Source organism: Hypanus sabinus, chromosome 17 (genome assembly GCF_030144855.1).
Source record: "Hypanus sabinus isolate sHypSab1 chromosome 17, sHypSab1.hap1, whole genome shotgun sequence".
Lineage (NCBI taxonomy): Eukaryota > Metazoa > Chordata > Chondrichthyes > Myliobatiformes > Dasyatidae > Hypanus > Hypanus sabinus.
The window spans coordinates 24,303,899-24,327,359 of NC_082722.1; the positions used below are offsets into that span (position 1 = coordinate 24,303,899).

General features: G+C 46.8%; 1 protein-coding gene across 2 annotated transcripts in view; it reads left to right on the top strand.

Annotated features, from left to right (window-relative positions):
- nlrc5 (NLR family, CARD domain containing 5) overlaps positions 1-23,461 on the top strand; it is a 244,692-nt gene that overhangs the window by 106,993 nt on the left and 114,238 nt on the right. For both annotated transcript variants that reach the window (XM_059992681.1, XM_059992682.1), the window contains 4 exons: positions 3,999-4,082; positions 8,446-8,535; positions 18,715-18,762; positions 22,127-22,210. In XM_059992681.1, coding sequence (XP_059848664.1) covers positions 3,999-4,082; positions 8,446-8,535; positions 18,715-18,762; positions 22,127-22,210 — 306 coding nt within the window. The remainder of the gene's footprint in view (positions 1-3,998; positions 4,083-8,445; positions 8,536-18,714; positions 18,763-22,126; positions 22,211-23,461) is intronic.

Sequence of the window (23,461 nt, forward strand, 5' to 3'; positions counted from 1 at the left end):
TTTATTAATTACAATAAATGCTCCAATTTCTCAGCAGCTTAACTACCTGAAAATAAATCAATTTCCACATGTTGCATGGAAGTAGTGACACAGGGAACTTATTAAATGGGAATGACTCAGATTCCATCATTTAGAGTTTACTGAATATGCCTGCCACACACATAGTCACCTTTATCCAAAATGACCCAGGAGCAAAGGCTCTTTCCTCCTATCTCAGATGTCAGGATCCTGGTTAAAACTTTCCCTTAGATTGCCAACTGCGCACAAAACCTTTGTCCCTTTGTTTGCCGGCTGCCGCTATGTTATAACTGCAGGGCAGGGCTCTTGCTTTTCCCCAAGTTGATTGACATTCACAAGCTCCTTTTTCTGCATCTGACTTTTTTACCCCACAAATGTACCAGAGAATGCAGAAATTCCAACCTCCTTTCTCTCTTTCCACCCCCACCCCCAACTCACACTTCATATCAGAGAGAAGTCATTCTCTACCTCAAAGATTCAGCTTTGAATGTCTCTGATCAGTAACACTGTCAGTTCAAGACAATCTCCCCCAGAAGATCAAAATGTTCCACACAAGGTAATGGGTCTTTGCATCGTAACATTAAGGACAAATGCCTGAGCTTCTAACAATTCTCATCTACCTGTGCTGGCATCTTTGACCTCCATCTATTTAATTACTTATTTCTTGTAATAATATAATTCCTTAATTTCAATGTTAATTAATTGAAGAACTGCTTTCATTTGAAATTAATTAGTATTCAGTTATTATCTATTTTACACAGCAAATAATTCATGTAAGTGATATCGATTGAATGGATTCATATGTTTAGCCTAATTTGTCTCATTAGTTTTAGTTACTCCTTTACACCTATGTACTGAAGAATGGCAATAAATAATCTTGAATGTTGAGCTTCTTGGACCTGTATGTTGATTCAAAGGGCAATGTTGCTGTCAATATGTGGATAATTAATAGAAATTTATCACTGAATATGACAAAATCATTGCTTACTGAACACTGGCTCAAGAACTTTCACTTTATTGGGTTGTGACAGATTAGATTTCGCTAGGTGGGAAGGGCGGGCAGTAGTGATTGGGACAATGTAGAGAGGTTGGGTCAAACGATGTAACCCTTCTATTGGCAGACATTTCTGACACTCTGGTGAGGTAGGAATGACTACTGTAGGTGCTTTAAAACACCAGCTACAGCTCGGTAGGTCTTCCTGTGCCAGGTTCATACTGAGGGAATGGAGAAATCTGCCTCGATGCTGCAGGCATGGCAAGGGTGTTTCTTAAAAGGGAGGAATGAACAGAGCATGGAGTGAGCACATGTAGGCCCTGACCAGAGTCCTGCAGACTCTAGATGCTGACACAATCTGTGCCTGAAGTAAATTATGACACCTCACCCTGAGCCTTATGGTTCGTCAATGGACCAAACCAAGAGGCTCACCAGTCACAGGAATTTAAATTTTAACCCTTTTGAACTGGGCCCATGCCTCTGCCTCTAGCAAAGTGGAAGAAAAAGAAATGCTTGAAATACTCAGCAGATCAGGTAGCGTTTGAGGGGAAACAGAGATAATGTTACACATCAATATACCAGATCTTGGGTAGCTGTTCCATAAGAGGGATGACGGTGAGAAGGGATGAAAGAAGTGGAACACAGTCTCTGTGCGCCACCCATTTGCCCTTAACTATTACTACTAGAAATGAGGCATCTCTCTAGCTGGAGCAGTGGTCTTTGCCAGGGCCCTCAGCTACTTCTTATTCTTAAATGTTTGTAGAGATGCAGAACAAGAACAGGACATTCCTGCCCAATAGGCCTGGGCTGCCCAATTACACCCTTGTGACCAATTAACCTACTAAACTGTACGTCTTCTGGAGTGTGGGAGGAAGCCAGAGCACCTGGAGGAAACCTGTGTGGTCACAGGGGGAACGTGCAGACTCCTAATAGACAGTAGTGGGAATTGAACCCAGGCCACTGGCTCCGTAATAGTGTGACAGTAATCACGATGCTACAACATCAGAGCAGTCATAGCAAACTGCTTCTGCTTCTTTGGATAATACTGAGTGTATGTCACATTGAAAAAGGAGTGGAAAAGTTTCCAGTTTCACCAGAAGTTTGCATACAGGTATTTGTAGGGAACCACGTGATGTTATTCTTCACACAACCATGATATATTGACTATTAAGTCACTGGTCTTCATAAGAACATGGGTATAAATTGACAGGCAAAGTTAACCAACGTCATGAGGAAAGAAATATTTTTAGGCAGCAAATAGTCAGGATTTGGACTGGATGCCTATCAGAGTGGGGGGAAATAATTTGATTAAAACTTTCAAGAAGGAAACATTGGCAGAGGTGTGGTGTCAGGTGATGAAAACGGGCCAGTGATTGCTTTTCAGACAAGATAGAACTGGTGAGACATAGCAACACTTCCCAGCAAGCAAAATTACTAACTATTCTATGAATTGCACTTTTTTCTGGACTACGGACACTGCAATCCACAGCCTGGAATCTCTCTTTGGGAGCTGTGTTTTTGAACTGTCTGTATGTACTTGGGGCTAGACTGAAACTTCAGGCCGGATCGAAGCAGTGGGGCCTGAGCCCAGGAGTGAAAGACAAACTGGACGTTTGCCAGATTAGGAAGATCAGGATGTCGAGGCTGAGGGTGAAGGAGGAACTAGGGTTCAGCTCACCACTCCACAAGGTTTACTTGCTTCAGCAATGAGCTGTAACCTGCAGCCATCAGCACCTGCCTGGGTGCTGAACTGGCTCCATGGCTGGGGCCTGCAGCTTCAGGCTCCTGACCAGCTGCAACGCTGAACTGACCCCATAGTTGTAGCATCTGTTGTTCATGTTTTACATGCTATTTATTTACTTTTTGATTGTTTGCTGAATTATTTCTTTTTATTTTGCACATTGGATGCTTGACAGTCCTTGTGTAGGTTTTTTTAAAATATTTTGTACAGTCGGCCCTCCTTATCCGTGGGGGATTGGTTCCAGGACCCCTCGCGGATACCAAAATTGGCAGATGCTCAGGTCCCTTAGTCAACCTGTCTCAGTGCAGTGGACCTTAAGACCCAGCGGAACTCCAGACCTTATTTAACCTGTCTCAGTGCGCTGGACATTAGGACCCGGCGGCAGAACTCTGAATGCGCAGTGTTTCTGTTCACAAAAATAATCACGGTCATGGTTGAAAATGAAGTGGCATTAATGAAGTGATTGGAGAGAGGTGAAACACCATCGGTCATTGGAAAAGCGTTAGGCTACGTCAGTCAATGATCGGAACAATTTTAAAGGATAAAGTGAGAAAGGCTCTGCCCCGATGAAAGCTACAATTATTACTAAGCAATGCAGTGGTTTAATTATTGGGTTTTGATCCTCCACATCAACCCGGCACGGTGGAGAGCGCACTCGGGAGTGGTCTGTCACTGGATCGCACTCAGAAACTTCCGTTCCCGAGCCTGGCGCTGAAACATATGTTCTTAAAGGCAAAAAATATACTATATACTAAGACAAATGTTTGACTGACGCTAAATAATACCGGATGTACCTTTTCCAACTTACTTAGTAAGAGAACTTACGATTTTTTCTGATCCCAATGCACGATAAACTACGGACATCCTCCCGTATACTTTAAGTCATCTCTAGATTACTTATAATACCTAATACAATGTAAGTGCTATGTAAAATAGTTGTTATACTGCATTGTTCAGGGAATAATGACAAGAGAAAAACAGTCTGTACATGCTTGAACAACAAGTGCTGAAAGAGCACTTCCGGGTTTTCACGATTCGCGTTTGGTTGAATTCGCGGATAAGGAGAGCCGACTGTATTGTGTTTCTTTGTTTGTGGCTGCCTACAAGAAGATGAATCTCTAGGTTATGTATAATATACCCACTTGGTTAGTGCAGGTACTTTGAGCTGTGAAGTTGTGTGAGGCGTGCAGCCTATGCTCGGGGTACAAGCGATTCTCTCTCTACATTTCTCATTTCTCTTTGCAGCTTATCTGATAATGCACTTGGAGACAGAGGATTCAACAAGTTAGTTGAGTTGCTACCAAAGCTGCATGTTGGAAGACTCATAAAGTAAGTAACTATGAAAATCCAACTGAGTCACCATCAGATAAAATGGAAAGTTTTCTTTTATTCAGTGATGTTTTATTTGCTTTTAATAACATACAGTACTTCAGTGGGTAAGTGGATTGAATGGAAGTCTATTAATTGGGCCTGATGTTCTGAAAAAATGTTGGCTCAAGATTTGGTTGTGATGGCCATCTTGTGCTGCTAAATCTTTGCTTTTTGACGATACTTACTGTGGAAGAGTGTAAGAGTTTTTATCGTAGCGTAGATATGGAGCAGGAAATAGCAGGAGACCCAATGCCTGCCATAGGTTAATGTATCATGCATGGTTGTTTTGTTGCTGAAGTACTTGATAATATGTTATGAATCCCTTATTAGCAACAGTCTATGAAGAATGTCATTTATCTCCACATTGCTTTGTATCAGAGAAGCAAAGGTTTCATTTCCATTCACTCTGAATGCAAATGCAATAATAAGAACTATCAGGATAGATAAAAAGGAACAAATAGACATCATATATTTGGAATTCCATAAGCATTTGGTATGGTGCCTCTTGTCGGGTTAATGCAGGAGGTAAGAGCTCTTAACACTGGGGGTAATTTATTTGCATGAATAGTGTTTTTGCTAACTAACAGAAAATAGAGAGTTGAAATAAATGGAGTTATTTTCATGGTTTCAGGGTTAAATAGTAAGATAGAGAAGCATAATTAGGCCATTCAACCTATTAAATCTGCTCCACCCTTTAGTAGGTGCTACAAGAATCAGTACTGGGGCTTGACTATTTATAAACTATGTTAATCTTCTTTCAAGCAATGCACACAAGCTGCTGGAGTAACTCAGCAGGCCAGGCAGCATCAATGGAAAAGAGTAAACAGTTGACATTTCAGGCCAAGATCCTTCATCAAGACTTCTGTATTCTTCTTTCATGTGACTTTAGGACTAGAAACTATTAGCACAGCTTGAACCTCTAGCTCAAGTCCTCTAACCAGTACACCACCCCCACAGTGGATGAAGTGACCAAGTGTGTTGTAGCTATATTTGCTAATGATACAACGGTAGGTTGGAAAGACATGAAGAGATACAGAGACTGCAAAACGATATTGACATGGGCATAAATGAGGCAGATGGAGTGCGATGTGGGAGATGGAAGAATAGAAAAGCAGAATTTGTTAGAATGGAGAGGGACTACCAATTGCTGCTGGAGAAGGGTACCTGGGCACTCTTGTACAGGAAATGCAAGTTAGCACTTCAGACACAGCAGGAAATTAGAAAGGCAGATGAATTCTAGCCATTTAGTGCAAAGGAAAATGCAGTTTAAAGTAGGGAAATTGTACTGCAATTGGGCAGGGTATTGGTAACTCCAGACTGGAAGAACAGTAGCTTTGGTCTCTTGAGATGAGGAAGGACAATTCTGTATTGGATATAGTTCAGAAAAGGTTTACTAAGCAAATTCCTGGTTAATACATTGTCTTATGAGGAACAGTTAAACCAAATCAGCCTGAAATTGAAGAAATTTAGAAGAATGATAGGTGATATTTAAATCTATAAGGAGATTGGCTGGGTTAGTATTGAGAAGACATTTCACATTGTAGGTGGGATCCAGGGTGAAGAGACATTATTGTAGAATAATCTGTCATTTATTTAAAAGGTATTGAGTTTGGGAGTTCTCTGCTGCAAGTTATTGAAAATATTGAAGGCTTAAGTGGCACATTGTTTGACTCTGGGGGGTCAGGAAGACAGAAAATTGGAATTGAGGCCAAGATCAGATCAACCGTGATGATAGTATCTAATATTATTTGCTGTTACCAGCATTCTTATTCTGTGTGGAAAATTCCAGAGCTGATAGCCCTAATAGCAGTTGAAGGAATACCTCCCCATGGACGCAAGCAGGAGCTCACACAAGAAGCAAGAATTTAACAGGTTCAAGTATTGGTAAACATAGTGCTATGGAAGGAAGACTCCAAGAAATGATTTGAAAGCAAAGATATGAATAACGTGTCCTTACATGAAAACTCCAGCACATCACTTCATAAAAGAACACTGAGGGAATACACCATTTGTTCCCATTCTTGTGTGCAGACTACTTGGCTCTAGACTTGATCTTAACCATTTAGCCCCCGAAAAAGAGTCCTGAATTTCTTAGATATTTCTAAGATCTCAGCAGCTTGTCTGATATGACTTTGTGATTCCCTGTATTTGGGTTGACAGAGATCCTTACTCGTTCTGATCCAGAAGTCAGGCAAGATTTGAGAGCGGCTGTGGTGAGACAGTTCCTGGTGTAGCCTTGGTACATGTGGAAGGAGACACAGTGCTTTCAGTTGAAGCTGATGAGTAAGGATATGTAAAAGAGATGTATAATTTCAAGAATGGAACCTTAGGAAAGAACCAGAGGCAATGCTGTGGGAGCAGGAAGAGAAATATTGCAGTTGATTCTTGGCCTAAGGTTGGACTGGTCTGGATGGGTCCAGGTAATTTGAGAGCAGTTTATAGCAGTGAGTGCTAGACTGAAATTAGAAAGGTAATGATTATCCTTCAGATCCATATGGTGGTTTCTGTTTAGTCTAAATGTCATTAGACTTTTGTACTCGATGCAAAATAATGGAGTGCGCTAAGCAGAACTTCTAGCTTGACCAGCTTTGAAGCTCTAGTTTTCTTTCTGCATTGTCTGGACAGTGGAAGGTCAAATCTTTAATTAACAAGCAAGTATTCTGACTCAGCTTCTAACATACTGTATAAAGAATGCATAATGCAAACTAATCTTATCCTCTGATGACTGCCTCAAAACAAGCTAATCCTCAGAGACCTTTGATTAAGAAAAGGAGCCAAGAACTGAAGATATCATTTGGAAATTATTAAAGATGTTAATACAAAATTTTGAACACCTTGGGATGAATTGCAGTTAGTGTTTGGAAGAATGCTGCTAGACTGAACTTCTGCCTCAGCAAGGACCTGGACCCATTGCAATTTGCCTATCACCACAAATAGGTCAATGGCAGACACAATCTTAATGGCTTTTCACACATCTTTAAACCACCGTCCTAGACCACACAAATACCTATGTCAGGATGCTGTTCATTAACTATCGCTCAGCATTTAATACTATCATTCCCACAATCCTAATTGAGAAGTTGCAGAACCTGGGCCTCTGTAACTCCCTCTGCAATTGGATCCTCAACTTCCTAACCCGAAGACCACAATCTGTGTGGATTGGTGATAACATAATCTTCCTCGCTGACAATCAACACTGGCGCACCTCAGTCATGTGTGCATAGCCCACTGCTCTACTTTCTATATACAAATGACTGTGTGGCTAGACGTAGCTCAAATACCATCTATAAATTTGCTGATGATATAATGATTGTTGGTAGAGTCTCAGGTGGTGACGAGAGGATGTACAGGAGTGAGATATGTCAACTAGTGGAGCGATGCCAAGCAACAACCTGGCACTCAATGTCAGTAAGATGAAAAAGTGATTGTGGACTTCAGGAAGGATAAGATGAAGGAACACATACCAATCCTAATACAGCGATCAGAAATGGAGAGAGTGAGCAGCTTCAAGTTCCTGGGTGTCAAGATCTCTGAGAATCTAACCTGGTCCCAACATATTAATGTAGATACTGTATAAAGAAGGCAAGACTGCAGCTGTACTTTATTAGGAGTTTGAAGAGATTTGCTATGTCAAAAAATACACTCAAAAGCTTCTATAGTTGTACCGTGGAGAGCATTCTGACAGGCTGCATCACTGTCTGATATGGAGGGGCTACTGCACAGGACCAAAAGAAGCTGCAGAAGGTTGTAAATCTAGTCGGCTCCATCTTGGGCACTAGCCTACAAAGTACCCAGGACATCTCTAGGGACCGGTGTCTCAGAAAGGCAGCGTCCATTATTAAAGACCTCCAGCACCCAGGACATGCCCTTTTCTCAGTGTTACCATCAGGTAGGAGGTACAGAAGCCTGAAGGTGCACACTCAGTGATTCAGGAACAGCTTCTTCCCCCCTGCTGTCCAATTCCTAAATGGGCATTGAATCCTCGAACACTACCTCACTTTTTTAATATACAGTATTTCTGTTTTTGCATGTTTTTAAATATATTCAGAATATGTAATTGATTTACTTGTTTATTTATTTTTATTATTTTTATTTTATTTATTTATTTTTTCTTCCATATGATGTATTGCATTGAACTGCTGCTGCTAAGTTAACAAATTTCACGACACATGCTGGTGATAATAAACCTGATTCTGATTCTGATTCTGAGTTTGTGAGGGAGGTTTTAATACTAATAATTGTTTGATAGTAATAGCAGCTGCCCTCATAAAGCCACGAACATAGATACAGTATCTGAAAGAACTTTCTGTCCTTTCTACAGTGTCAGCAGTAACGCCATCACCATAGTAGGAGTCTTTTGCTTGCTTAAGTGCATGAACGAGATGAAAAACATAAGGGAGGTGGCAGTCAGGTAAGGTGAAAACACAAAGAGGATTGTAAATAGTAATGTATATTATAAATTTCACTTCAAGGATAAGTACTGATGTCCCAGTTGAAAACTTGTGTCAGTTACGTTTATCTCACTGTAAAATTGTTAATGTTGGAACCTCTGTTTGAGAACACCTTCAGTGTGAACTCCAGTACAACATTTCATTAAAGAACACTGAGCATGTACGCCATTTGTTTCAGTTCTCATGTGCAGACTGCTCAATTCTTGGCTTGATCGTAACCAGAAATCTCAGCAGTTTGTGATCCCTTTTGTTTAGCACAGTGCTTAATCTATAGTTGACCTTTTAATTCAGTTTCATAATGGGGAGAGCTTACAATGCAGTGCTGGCTGTTATGTAATACTTACAACTAGCTAATTAAAGAGTTATGCTCTGCAGAAAAACCCTCTTCCATTTGTAAGCCCATTCTTCAACTTTCTGAATGACACCCGCAGAATGTCCACTGCTCCTTTATGCAAATTATCTACATTGTTCTCTTACTGAGTACAACTTTATTGTTACAACAGGAGGCCATTTTACCCGTTGGATCCATGCCGATTCTTCTGGGAGAAATTTCATTACTGCAATTTCCCTTCTTCTCTTTCCCCTTTCTTGACATACCAGCTTCCACATGCCCATCAATTCCCCTTTGACTCTGATTTATTTATTTAGTGATACAGCAGGAACTTCTGCTTCAAACATACACGGCCTAATTACACCCATGTGACCAATTAGCCTACTAACCCATACGGACTTGGAATGTGGGAGGAAACCCACACAGAGTCAACTCAGTTCAATTCAGGTTCGATTGTCATTTCAACCATGCATGAATACTCATGAATACAGCCAAATGAAATCGCGCAATACAGGGTCAAGATGCAAAGCACAGCACAGTCGCATACACCACAAAGCACACATTAAATACACAAAAAAACTATCACAATCAACAGTAAAAGAGCCAAAAAAACTTGCACCATTAGCCCACAGTCGACTACAATAGAGCCCGACTCCTCCAGCCTGGATGCCGCGTCCTACTGTCCCTATCACCCCAACCCCCCACCTGGCACCACAGCTTGAGGTCCAGTCCATGCACATAACAGGCCCATATAAAATATTGGGAAAAAAGATACAATCAAAATACCTGTCGAAAATGTCAGTTGACCTCAATGCCCCGGGGAGGACTTATAAACTCCTCAGAGACAGCGGCAGGAATTGAACCCAGCTCTCTGGCGCTGGAATAGCATCATGCTAATCAGTATTCTACTGTGCCGTTCCGAACATTTCCAGCAGCCAGTGGAAACCAGAGAGCCTGCGAAAACCCAGTGTAGATACAGGGGGAGCCTGCAAGTCCATGTAATCCGCACCCAAAGTCAGAATCAAAGCTACTGAACTAACTACTGCTTGACAATGCTGCTTCATTCAGAGCTTAATAGAAAGCTAATATCATATTTAAAAACTATTGTCTCATTTTATTTTATTGGTATGAAAGAACTCTTCTGATTGACTGAATTTGGAATTAAATGTTCCTTGAGTTGAGCCACAGATTTCCTTGGGTGTGCCAGTGGGGTGGTTGGGTGCGTCATAGTGGGGTGGTTGGGTGTGTCATAGTGGGGTGGTTGGGTGTGCCAGTGGGGTGGTTGGGTGGGTCATAATGGGATGGTTGGGTGTGTCATAGTGGGGTGGTTGGGTGTGTCATAGTGGGGTGGTTGGGTGTGCCAGTGGGGTGGTTGGGTGGGTCATAGTGTGGTGGTTGGGTGTGTCATAGTGGGGTGGTTGGGTGTGCCAGTGGGGTGGTTGGGTGTGCCAGAGGGGTGGTTGGGTGGGTCATAATGGGGTGGTTGGGTGTGCCAGTGGGGTGGTTGGGTGGGTCATAGTGGGGTGGTTGGGTGTATCATAGTGGGGTGGTTGGGTGTGCCAGTGGGGTGGTTCGGTGTGCCAGTGGGGTGGTTGGGTGGGTCATAGTGGGGTGGTTGGGTGTGCCAGTGGGGTGGTTGGGTGGGTCATAGTGGGGTGGTTGGGTGTGTCATAGTGGGGTGGTTAGGTGTGCCAGTGGGGTGGTTGGGTGTGCCAGTGGGGTGGTTGGGTGTGTCATAGTGGGGTGGTTGGGTGTGCCAGTGGGGTGGTTGGGTGTGTCATAGTGGGGTGGTTGGGTGTGCCATTGGGGTGGTTGGGTGTGCCAGTGGGGTGGTTGGGTGTGCCAGTGGGGTGGTTGGGTGGGTCATAATGGGATGGTTGGGTGTGCCAGAGGGGTGGTTGGGTGGGTCATAATGGGGTGTTTGGGTGTGCCAGTGGGGTGGTTGGGTGTGTCATAGTGGGGTGGTTGGGTGTGCCAGTGGGGTGGTTGGGTGTGTCATAGTGGGGTGGTTGGGTTTGCCAGTGGGGTGGTTGGGTGTGTCATAGTGGGGTGGGTGGGTGTGCCAGTGGGGTGGTTGGGTGTGTCATAGTGGGGTGGTTGGGTGTGCCAGTGGGGTGGTTGGATGTGTCATAGTGGGATGGTTGGGTGTGTCATAGTGGGGTGGTTGGGTGTGCCAGTGGGGTGGTTGGGTGTGCCAGTGGGGTGGTTGGGTGTGTCATAGTGGGATGGTTGGGTGGGTCATAGTGGGATGGTTGGGTGTGCCAGTGGGGTGGTTGGGTGTGTCACATTTGGGTGGTTGGGTGTGTCATAGTGGGATGGTTGGGTGTGTCATAGTGGGATGGTTGGGTGTGTCATAGTGGGGTGGTTGGGTGTGCCAGTGGGGTGGTTGGGTGGGTCATAATGGGTGGTTGGGTGTGCCAGTGGAGTGGTTGGGTGTGCCAGTGGGGTGGTTGGGTGTGTCATAGTGGGGTGGTTGGGTGTGCCAGTGGGGTGGTTGGGTGTGTCATAGTGGGGTGGTTGGATGTGCCAGTGGGGTGGTTGGGTGTGCCAGTGGAGTGGTTGGGTGTGCCAGTGGGGTGGTTGGGTGTGTCATAGTGGGGTGGTTGGGTGTGCCAGTGGGGTGGTTGTGTGGGCCCAGTGGGGTGGTTGGGTGTGTCATAGTGGGGTGGTTGGGTGTGTCATAGTGGGGTGGTTGGGTGTGCCAGTGGGGTGGTTGGGTGTGTCAGTGGGGTGGTTGGGTGTGTCATAGTGGGGTGGTTGGGTGTGCCATTGGGGTGGTTGGGTGTGCCAGTGGGGTGGTTGGGTGTGTCATTGTGGGGTGGTTGGGTGTGTCAGTGGGGTGGTTGGGTGTGCCAGTGGGGTGGTTGGGTGTGTCATAGAGGGGTGGTTGGGTGTGTCATATTGGGGTGGTTGGGTGTGCCAGTGGGGTGGTTGGGTGTGTCATAGTGGGGTGGTTGGGTGTGTCTGTGGGGTGGTCGGGTGTGTCATAGTGGGGTGGTTGGGTGTGTCATAGTGGGGTGGTTGGGTGTGTCAGTGGGGTGGTTGGGTGTGTCATAGTGGGGTGGTTGGGTGTGTCATAGTGGGGTGGTTGGGTGTGCCAGTGGGGTGGTTGGGTGTGTCATAGTGGGGTGGTTGGGTGTGTCATAGTGGGGTGGTTGGGTGTGTCATAGTGGGGTGGTTGAGAGTGCCAGTGGGGTGGTTGGGTGTGTCATAGTGGGATGGTTGGGTGTGCCAGTAGGGTGGTTGGGTGGGTCATAGTGGGGTGGTTGGGTGTGCCAGTGGGGTGGTTGGGTGTGTCAGTGGGGTGGTTGGGTATGCCAGTGGGGTGGTTGGGTGTGTCATAGTGGGATGGTTGGGTGTGTCATAGTAGGGTGGTTGGGTGTGTCATAGTGGGGTGGTTGGGTGTGCCAGTGGGGTGGTTGGGTGTGCCAGTGGGGTGGTTGGGTGTGTCAGTGGGGTGGTTGGGTGTGTCATAGTGGGATGGTTGGGTGGGTCATAGTGGGGTGGTTGGGTGTGCCAGTGGAGTGGTTGGGTGTGTCATAGTGGGGTGGTTGGGTGTGTCATAGTGGGGTGGTTGGGTGTGCCAGTGGGGTGGTTGGGTGGGTCATAGTGGGGTGGTTGGGTGTGCCAGTGGGGTGGTTGGGTGTGTCAGTGGGGTGGTTGGGTAGGCCAGTGGGGTGGTTGGGTGTGTCATAGTGGGATGGTTGGGTGTGTCATAGTAGGGTGGTTGGGTGTGTCATAGTGGGGTGGTTGGGTGTGCCAGTGGGGTGGTTGGGTGGGTCATAGTGGGGTGGTTGGGTGTGCCAGTGGGGTGGTTGGGTGTGTCAGTGAGGTGGTTGGGTATGCCAGTGGGGTGGTTGGGTGGGTCATAGTGGGGTGGTTGGGTGTGCCAGTGGGGTGGTTGGGTGTGTCAGTGGGGTGGTTGGGTGTGTCATAGTAGGGTGGTTGGGTGTGTCATAGTGGGGTGGTTGTGTGTGCCAGTGGGGTGGTTGGGTGTGTCACAGTGGGGTGGTTGGGTGTGTCATAGTGGGATGGTTGGGTGTGTCATAGTGGGGTGGTTGGGTGTGCCAGTGGGGTGGTTGGGTGTGTCATAGTGGGGTGGTTGGGTGTGCCAGTGGGGTGGTTGGGTGTGTCATAGTGGGGTGGTTGGATGTGCCAGTGGGGTGGTTGGGTGTGCCAGTGGGGTGGTTTGGGTGGGTCATAGTGGGGTTGTTGGGTGTGTCATAGTGGGGTGGTTGGGTGTGCCAGTGGGGTGGTTGGGTGTGTCAGTGGGGTGGTTGGGTATGCCAGTGGGGTGGTTGGGTGTGTCATAGTGGGATGGTTGGGTGTGTCATAGTAGGGTGGTTGGGTGTGTCATAGTGGGGTGGTTGGGTGTGCCAGTGGGGTGGTTGGGTGTGCCAGTGGGGTGGTTGGGTGGGTCATAGTGGGGTGGTTGGGTGTGCCAGTGGGGTGGTTGGGTGTGTCAGTGGGGTGGTTGGGTGTGTCATAGTAGGGTGGTTGGGTGTGTCATAGTGGGGTGGTTGGGTGTGCCAGTGGGGTGGTTGGGTGTGTCACAGTGGGGTGGTTGGGTGTGTCATAGTGGCATGGTTGGGTGTGTCATAGTGGGGTGGTTGGGTGTGCCAGTGGGGTAGTTGGGTGGGTCATAGTGGGGTGGTTGGGTGTGCCAGTGGGGTGGTTGGGTGTGTCAGTGAGGTGGTTGGGTATGCCAGTGGGGTGGTTGGGTGGGTCATAGTGGGGTGGTTGGGTGTGCCAGTGGGGTGGTTGGGTGTGTCAGTGGGGTGGTTGGGTATGCCAGTGGGGTGGTTGGGTGTGTCATAGTGGGATGGTTGGGTGTGTCATAGTAGGGTGGTTGGGTGTGTCATAGTGGTGTGGTTGGGTGTGCCAGTGGGGTGGTTGGGTGTGCCAGTGGGGTGGTTGGGTGTGTCAGTGGGGTGGTTGGGTGTGTCATAGTGGGATGGTTGGGTGGGTCATAGTGGGGTGGTTGGGTGTGCCAGTGGAGTGGTTGGGTGTGTCATAGTGGGGTGGTTGGGTGTGTCATAGTGGGGTGGTTGGGTGTGCCAGTGGGGTGGTTGGGTGTGTCATAGTGGGGTGGTTGGGTGTGCCAGTGGGGTGGTTGGGTGGGTCATAGTGGGGTGGTTGGGTGTGCCAGTGGGGTGGTTGGGTGTGTCAGTGGGGTGGTTGGGTGTGTCATAGTAGGGTGGTTGGGTGTGTCATAGTGGGGTGGTTGGGTGTGCCAGTGGGGTGGTTGGGTGTGTCACAGTGGGGTGGTTGGGTGTGTCATAGTGGCATGGTTGGGTGTGTCATAGTGGGGTGGTTGGGTGTGCCAGTGGGGTAGTTGGGTGGGTCATAGTGGGGTGGTTGGGTGTGCCAGTGGGGTGGTTGGGTGTGTCAGTGAGGTGGTTGGGTATGCCAGTGGGGTGGTTGGGTGGGTCATAGTGGGGTGGTTGGGTGTGCCAGTGGGGTGGTTGGGTGTGTCAGTGGGGTGGTTGGGTGTGTCATAGTGGGATGGTTGGGTGTGTCATAGTAGGGTGGTTGGGTGTGTCATAGTGGGGTGGTTGGGTGTGCCAGTGGGGTGGTTGGGTGTGCCAGTGGGGTGGTTGGGTGTGTCAGTGGGGTGGTTGGGTGTGTCATAGTGGGATGGTTGGGTGGGTCATAGTGGGGTGGTTGGGTGTGCCAGTGGAGTGGTTGGGTGTGCCAGTGGGGTGGTTGGGTGTGTCATAGTGGGGTGGTTGGGTGTGCCAGTGGGGTGGTTGGGTGGGTCATAGTGGGGTGGTTGGGTGTGTCATAGTGGGTTGGTTGGGTGTGTCATAGTGGGGTGGTTGGGTGTGCCAGTGGGGTGGTTGGGTGGGTCATAGTGGGGTGGTTGGGTGTGCCAGTGGGGTGGTTGGGTGTGGCAGTGGGGTGGTTGGGTAGGCCAGTGGGGTGGTTGGGTGTGTCATAGTGGGATGGTTGGGTGTGTCATAGTAGGGTGGTTGGGTGTGTCATAGTGGGGTGGTTGGGTATGCCATTGGGGTGGTTGGGTGGGTCATAGTGGGGTGGTTGGGTGTGCCAGTGGGGTGGTTGGGTGTGTCAGTGAGGTGGTTGGGTATGCCAGTGGGGTGGTTGGGTGGGTCATAGTGGGGTGGTTGGGTGTGCCAGTGGGGTGGTTGGGTGTGTCAGTGGGGTGGTTGGGTGTGTCATAGTAGGGTGGTTGGGTGTGTCATAGTGGGGTGGTTGGGTGTGCCAGTGGGGTGGTTGGGTGTGTCACAGTGGGGTGGTTGGGTGTGTCATAGTGGGATGGTTGGGTGTGTCATAGTGGGGTGGTTGGGTGTGCCAGTGGGGTGGTTGGGTGTGTCATAGTGGGGTGGTTGGGTGTGCCAGTGGGGTGGTTGGGTGTGTCATAGTGGGGTGGTTGGATGTGCCAGTGGGGTGGTTGGGTGTGCCAGTGGGGTGGTTGGGTGGGTCATAGTGGGGTGGTTGGATGTGTCAGTGGGGTGGTTGGGTGTGTCATAGTGGGGTGGTTGGGTGTGCTAGTAGGGTGGTTGGGTGTGCCAGTGGGGTGGTTGGGTGTGTCATAGTGGGGTGGTTGGATGTGCCAGTGGGGTGGTTGGGTGTGCCAGTGGGGTGGTTGGGTGGGTCATAGTGGGGTGGTTGGGTGTGTCTGTGGGGTGGTTGGGTGTGTCATAGTGGGGTGGTTGGGTGTGCTAGTAGGGTGGTTGGGTGTGCCAGTGGGGTGGTTGGGTGTGTCATAGTGGGGTGGTTGGGTGTGTCATAGTGGGGTGGTTGGGTGGGTCATAGTGGGGTGGTTGGGTGTGTCATAGTGGGGTGGTTGGGTGTGCTAGTAGGGTGGTTGGGTGTGCCAGTGGGGTGGTTGGGTGTGCCAGTGGGGTGGTTGGGTGTGTCATAGTGGGGTGGTTGGGTGTGCCAGTGGGGTGGTTGGGTGTGTCATAGTGGGGTGGTTGGGTGTGCCAGTGGGGTGGTTGGGTGTGTCATAATGGGGTGGTTGGATGTGCCAGTGGGGTGGTTGGGTGTGCCAGTGGGGTGGTTGGGTGGGTCATAGTGGGGTGGTTGGGTGTGTCAGTGGGGTGGTTGGGTGTGCCAGTGGGGTGGTTGGGTGTGTCATAGTGTGGTGGTTGGGTGTGCTAGTAGGGTGGTTGGGTGTGCCAGTGGGGTGGTTGGGTGTGTCATAGTGGGGTGGTTGGGTGTGTCATAGTGGGGTGGTTGGGTGTGCCAGTGGGGTGGTTGGGTGTGTCATAGTGGGATGGTTGGGTGTGCCAGTGGGGTGGTTGGGTGTGTCATAGTGAGGGGTTGGGTGTGTCATAGTGGGGTGGTTGGGTGTGCCAGTGGGGTGGTTGGGTGTGTCATAGTGGGGTGGTTGGGTGTGTCATAGTGGGGTGGTTGGGTGTGTCATAGTAGGGTGGTTGTTTGTGCCAGTGGGGTGGTTGGGTGTGTCATAGTGGGGTGGTTGGGTGTGTCATAGTGGGGTGGTTGGGTGTGCCAGTGGGGTGGTTGGGTGTGTCATAGTGGGGTGGTTGGATGTGCCAGTGGGGTGGTTGGGTGTGCCAGTGGGGTGGTTGGGTGGGTCATAGTCGGGTGGTTGGGTGTGTCAGTGGGGTGGTTGGGTGTGTCATAGTGGGGTGGTTGGGTGTGCTAGTAGGGTGGTTGGGTGTGCCAGTGGGGTGGTTGGGTGTGTCATAGTGGGGTGGTTGGGTGTGTCATAGTGGGGTGTTTGGGTGTGTCATAGTGGGGTGGTTGGGTGGGTCATAGTGGGTTGGTTGGGTGTGTCAGTGGGGTGGTTGGGTGTGCCAGTGGGGTGGTTGGGTGTGTCATTGTGTGAAGACGGTCAGGGAAGCTGTCCCTGATCAGCTGCTATGATTCTGCAAACCACAGAAAAACTGATCTCTGCAATCAGTTGAAAGATCTCTCCTTATTTGGAGATGGCCCAACATGCTGTACACTGTAAATAGCAGCTGTTTACAATGCATCAAGCCGTCTGTATTGTGCCATCAGAACGAATGCAGATTATTGTTGCATTTACACAGTGAAAGGAGTTTCAAAAGACAATTCTCACATATCGGGGGGAGTTCGAGGCAGTTTCAACCTGCAGTGTCTATATGATTTAACAGCATAGACCATGCACGTGCTAATAACTTAGTGAAGTTCAGAGGTTATTTTCCACTAAAAGGGGAACGGCCTGTGGCCTTACTTCTTTTACAAAAATATCCTTTTTGCAAATTATATTCTACAATTCTGCAAAAAACTACAGCAGACACATAGACAATAACAGTGACTGACACAATTGCTGACACAAGCTAAATTAAATTAAATGCTCCCATCTCTGTCAGTGATGGTTTTAATCCCCTGCAGTACCCAAGGGTCTCGGAACCCCTCCATGGTACCTGCGGACACTGCATGTTCCATCTCCATGATTACCTGGGCTTGGATATACCCCCAGAACATCTCTAGGCAGTTCAGCCCAGTGGTAACTGTGGTGTCATGGTCAGGTGAGTGGGCTGCTTCATGCCTCTGGTCAGGGGGGCAGTACTAGAGTGTAAAGGTATTGCCTTTTTCAAGATTCAAGATTGTTTAATGTCCTTTCGTGTACATAAGTGTAAGGAGAATTAAATAATTGTTACTCCAGATCTGATGCAGCACAAAAAAACATAGACAAAAGATAAAGAATACAAAAAGCCCAAGAGGTTCATTTTAAAACCCAAGAATGCCAATCACAAACCAAACACAAGCAGTGTATAAATTGTATTAAATTGACTTTATTTCTTACATCTGTTACATACATGAGGAGTAAAATCTTTACGTTACATCTCTGTCTAAATGTGCAATGTGCAATCATAGTAATTTATAATAATTTATAATCAATAGAACAGTCAATGCAACATAGAAATACACTCACGTCAGAATGAGTTAATCAGTCTGATGGCCTGGTGGAACAAGCTGTCCCAGAGCCTGTTGGTTCGGGCTTTTATGCTGCGGTACCGTTTCCTGGATGGTAGCAGCTAGAATAGATCGTGGTTGTGGTGACTTGAGACTCCAATGATCCTTTGGTCCCTGTTTACACACCTGTCTTTGTAAATGTCCTGAATCATGGGAAGTTCACAACTACAGATGCATTGGGCTGTCCACACCACTCTCTGCAGAGTCCTGCGATTGAGGGAAGTACAGTTCCCAAACCAGTCAGGATTGTCTCAGTTGTGCCCCTGTAGAAAGTTCTTAGGATTTAGGGGCCCATACCAAACTTCCTCATCCGTCTGAGGTGAAAGAGGCGCTGTTGTGCCCTTTTCACAGCACAGCCGTTGCTGTGCTGCTGTTTCCAATACTTTTTTTGTTTACTCTCAGTTTGTGAGCTTCACTGACAAAGACAGCAAATGTTTCCTGCCCTGTTTCCTCCTGAGGAGGCAGAGATGAACTGCCTTGAACCCTTGGAGGCCAGGTTTGAGATTTGTATTTTAAAGAGGGTTCCTGCTCCTGGCCTCACTTGCCTGAGTGCTGGCCCAGCTACACACCTGCAGACTCACTTCTGGGGAGTCTGCAGCTCACGTTCTCAGTATTGCTTGCGACTTTTTGTATGTTTTGTCTTTTGCACATTAGGTGTTAGTTTTTTTGTTGTGTGACTTTCTCATGGATTCAATTGTAATCTTTTATTTTCCCGTGAGTGCCTGCAGGAAAATAAATCTCAAGGTTGTATATGGTATACATACAATGAAAATAGACGTACTTTGAACTTCTGAAATAGAAAAATGTGAAATTGCATGCTTTACAAGTTATCCTGATGTTCAATGAACTTCACCCCACACTTTCATTTCTATTTTAGTACGGGGAAGACTGGAAAAGCATTAATCGAGTTCCAAGGGGATCACAGGTAATTCTATTCTTAGAGTTATTGAGGATTTTAAAGAGATATTTATTTTGGGTCTTTTGCAATACGTACACTTTGCATTAGTAGCTTACTAAGTGCAGGAATCGTGAGCAACGTGATTATAGCCATGTACTTTGCACGTTCTGATGAAACCACTGTTTATAGAATGTGCTCCAATGGGTCATAGGTGTAGGAACAGAATAAGGCCATTCAGCCCATTGAGTCTGATCCACCTATCGATAATTCTCCTGCCTTCTCTCCATTACCTTTGACAGCTTTAGTAATTAGATGCCTTACAAACATCTGCTTCATCTTGGGTTTAAATTCAAAGAAATCTTCTAACCAAAAGAGGAAGTGCATTCGAGAAATTGGTGTTATCAGTCTTCAAGATTCAATGTAATTTCTCGTACACAAGTCTAAAGGAGAACAAAATAATTGTTACTCTGGATCTGCAGCACAAAAAAAGAACCAGAAGATATAGAAAACAAAAAAACACACAATAAAGATAAATATGGAAGAGAGCTTATCTGCACTGATTGATTGATATGTCCATAAAGTGACACGAGGCACTGACGACAGGTCTCGGCCCAAAACATCGACAGTGCTTCTCCTTATCGATGCTGCCTGGCCTGCTGTGTTCCACCAGCATTTTGTGTGTGCTCTTGTTTGAATTTCCAACATTTGCAGATTTCCTTGTGTTTGAACATCCTGGTAAATCTCCTCTGCACCCTCTCCATAGCTTCCACATCCTCCCTATAATGAGGCGACCAGAACGGAACACAAAACTCTAAGTGTGGCCTCACCAGAGATTTGTAGAGTTGCAACATGACCTCTCTACTCTTGAACTCAATCCCCCTGTTAATGAAGCCTAGCATCTCATAGGCCTTCTTAACTACCCTATCAACCTGTGCAGTGACCTTGAGGGATGTATGGATTTGAACCCCAAGGTCCCTCTGTTCATCCACATTCTTAAGTAGCTGACCATTAATCCTGTACTCAGTCTTCTGGTTTGTCCTTCCAAAATGCATCACCTCACACTTGTCCAGATTGAACTCCATCTGCCACTTTTCTGCCCAAATCTGCATCCTGTCTATATCCTCTTGTAACCTTCGACAACCTACAGCTCCATCCACAACTCCTCCAATCTTCGTGTCATCTGCAAACTTACTCACCCATCCCTCTGCCTCTACATCCAGGTCATTTATAAAAATCACAAATAGCAGGGGTCCCAGGACAGATCCCTGCGGCACTCCACTAGTCACCGACCTCCAGGCAGAATACTTTCCTTCCACTACTACCCTCTGCTTTTTTCCTGTAAGCCAATTTTTATCCAAGCAGCCAAGGTTCCACTGATCCCATGCCTCATGACTTTCTGGATGAGTCTCTCATGGGGGACCTTGTCAAATGCCTTGCTAAAATCCATGTAGACCACATACATCTACCATCCTACCCTCATCAATTTTTTTTGTTACCTCTTCAAACAACTCAGTTAGGCTCGTGAGGCACCATCTTCACTTCACAAAGCCACGTTGACTATCCATGAGTAGACTGTACTTCTCCAAATGCTCGTAGATCCTATCCTTAAGAATCCTTTCCAATAGTTTGCAGACCACTGACGCAAGACTCACTGGTCTATAGTTCCCAGGATTCTCCCTATTACCTTTTTTAAACAAGGGAACAACATTTGCCATTCTCCAATCCTCCAGCACCTCCCCTGCAGCCAAAGAGGATTCAAAGATCATAGCTACTGCTCCAGCGATCTCTTCTCTCACTTCCCACAGCAACTTGAGATATATCACATCCGGCCCTGGGGACTTATCAATATTGGTGTTTTTAAGAAGATCCAACACTTCTTCCTTAATCTCCACATTGTCCAGCACACAGGCCTGTTCTATTTTGACCTCACCGTGATCAAGGTCCTTTTCACTTGTGAATACTGAAGGAAAGTATTCATTTAGGACCTCCCCAACCTCCTCCGCCTCCAGACAAATGTTGCCCTCTTTATCATTTTATGGCCCCACCTTCATTCTTGTCATCCTCCTACTCTTCACATACACAAAGAATGCCTTGGGGTTCTCCTTAATCCTAATGCCAAGGCCTTCTTATGCTCCCTTCAAGCTCTCCTAAGTCCTTTCTTAAGCTCCGTCCTGGCTACCCTATATTTCCCTTTTCCTACCATTTTTTCTTTATCTCAGTGGGACAAACCTATCCTGAACCCAGCACAAGTGGTCCCTTAACTTTCTCCACATTAATTCTGTGCTTTCCCCTTTGAACATCTGTTTCCAATTTACTCTCGCTAGTTCCTGCCTCATCCCTTCAAAGTTAGCCCTTCTCCAGTTAAGCACTTTCTCATTTTGTCTGGTTTTATCCTTTTCCATAGCTAAAGAAGTTGTGGTCACTCTCACCAAAATGCTCCCCCACCAAGAGGTCTGTCACCTGACCAGGTTCATTACCCAGAACTAGATCCCGTATGGCCTCTCCTCTCATTGGCCGGTCCACATACTGTGTCAGGAATCCTGCTTAAACACACCTGACAAATTCAGCCCCATGTATCCCCCTTGCAGTCAGGAGGTGCCAGTCAATATGAGGGAAGTTGAAATCACCCATAACTACAACCCCGTATTTCCTGCACCATTCTAAAATCTGCCTGCTTATCTGCTCCTCGGTGTCCCGAGAGCTATTTGGGGGGCCTGTAGACTACTCCCAGCACAGTGATTGATCCCTTCCTATTTCTGACTTCCACCCAGACCAACTCATTGGCACTCCCTCTGCAGCGTCCTCCCTTTCCATAGGCTGCTTCTTTGTTGTAAGTTGGTTTGCCCAGAAATTCATTCCTGGTCAGTGTCAGTGTCAGTGTCCACTTTGTTGTAGCCTTCACTTTGTGTTCTCATTTCAATGCTTCCATCAGGGAGGAAGTACAGGAGCCTGAAGACGTACACTCAATGTTTTTAGAAAGCTTCTTCCCCTTCACCATCAGATTTTTGAACAGACAATGAACCCATGAACACTAGTTTTGCAATAATATAGGTATTTATTTAATTTATAGTATATTTAATATGCTGCTAACAAAAAATCTCTTGACATATGTCAGTGATAATAAACTTGATTCTGATTCTGCCTTTGAAATCCAGTTCTTTCAAAAATAAGTCTTATTACATTTTTCTCACCCATAACCCAGGTATGACCCTTCATTCTTAATTAAATGTCTCAGTCCACAACATGGACAGTTCTTTTCCCTCCATAGGTGCTGCCTGACCTGCTGAGTTTCTCTGGCATTTTGTTTGTGTTGATCCAGATATGGTCATGTCTGTACACACACATGTAAATACACAGTTTGTTGTCAGCTGATTTCTTTTAACCACTCTAGGTTTCACAAGAAAGGAGAAACACAAGAAATCTTGTTCAAAGATATATATGGAAAACAATGTTTACATCTTCCAAAGAAAATAAGGTGAGAATTTATCACAGGATACTTAATAAGATATTTCAATAAACTGGAAATTATTGACTTAAGTAGAATGTACAAGAAGTTATTTTTCGAGTCCAGATGATCCGACTAAGTACATAAGAAATAGAAACAGGACTAGGCTGATCAGCGCTTGAGTCTATTTCAATAATATTAAAGCTTATCTTTTGTAAAGTGCCACTTCCCTGCAATAAGCCCACATTCCTCAAGTATATCAGCTTGCAAAGCACAGTCAATCTTGGTTTGAATATACTTAGTATCTGAGTCTCCTCAGCTCTCTTGGATGGAGAATTCCAAAGATTCATCACACTATGGGTGAAAATATTTCATGTCTCTGTCATGAATGGCTAACACGTTATAGAACAGTATAACACAATACAGGCCCTTTGGCCCATGATGTTGTGTCGACCTTTCAACCTACTCTAAGATCAATCTAACCCTTCCTTCCCCATAACCCTCCATTTTTCTTTCATCCGTGCGACTAAGAGTCTTAATTGTCATTACTGTATCTGCCTCTATCACCCCACCCCCCAGCAGTGCATTTCAAGCTCACACACTTTCTGTGTAAAAAAATAACACTAGCTCTGACATAGCCCTATACCTCCAATCCCCTTAAAATTATGCCTCGTTTTAGCCACTTCTGGCCTGTGGAAGATCTTTGGCTGTCCACTCTATCCATGATTTTGAACACCTCTATTAAGTCTCCTCTCATCCTCCTTCATTATAAAGAGAATAGCTCTAGCTTGCTCAGCCTGTCCTTGTAAGACATTCTCTGTTATCCATTTAACATCCTGGTAAATCTACTCTGCACCCAGTCTCGTTTCCATATTCTTCCTAACTGAAGACCCCAATCCAAGTGTGATATAACCAGAGTTTTATAGAGCTGCAACATTACCTTATGGCTCTTGAACTCAATCCCCTAATTAATGAAGGCCAACACACCATTTATCTTCTTAAGGGCAGCACGGTAGCGTAGTGGTTAGCACAACACTTCATGCTACCAGTGACTGGGGTTCAATTCCCACTGCTGCCTGTAAGGAGTTTGTACGTTCTCCCTGTGGCTGTGTGTGTTTCCTCTGGGTGCTCTGGTTTCCTCCCACAGTCCAAGGACATACCGGTTAGTAGGTTGATTGGTCATTGTAAATTATCCTGTGATTGAGTTGGTGGGTTGCTGGGCAGCATGGCTCGACGGGGTGGAAGGGCCTGTTCTGCTCTGTATCTGAATAAATAAATTAA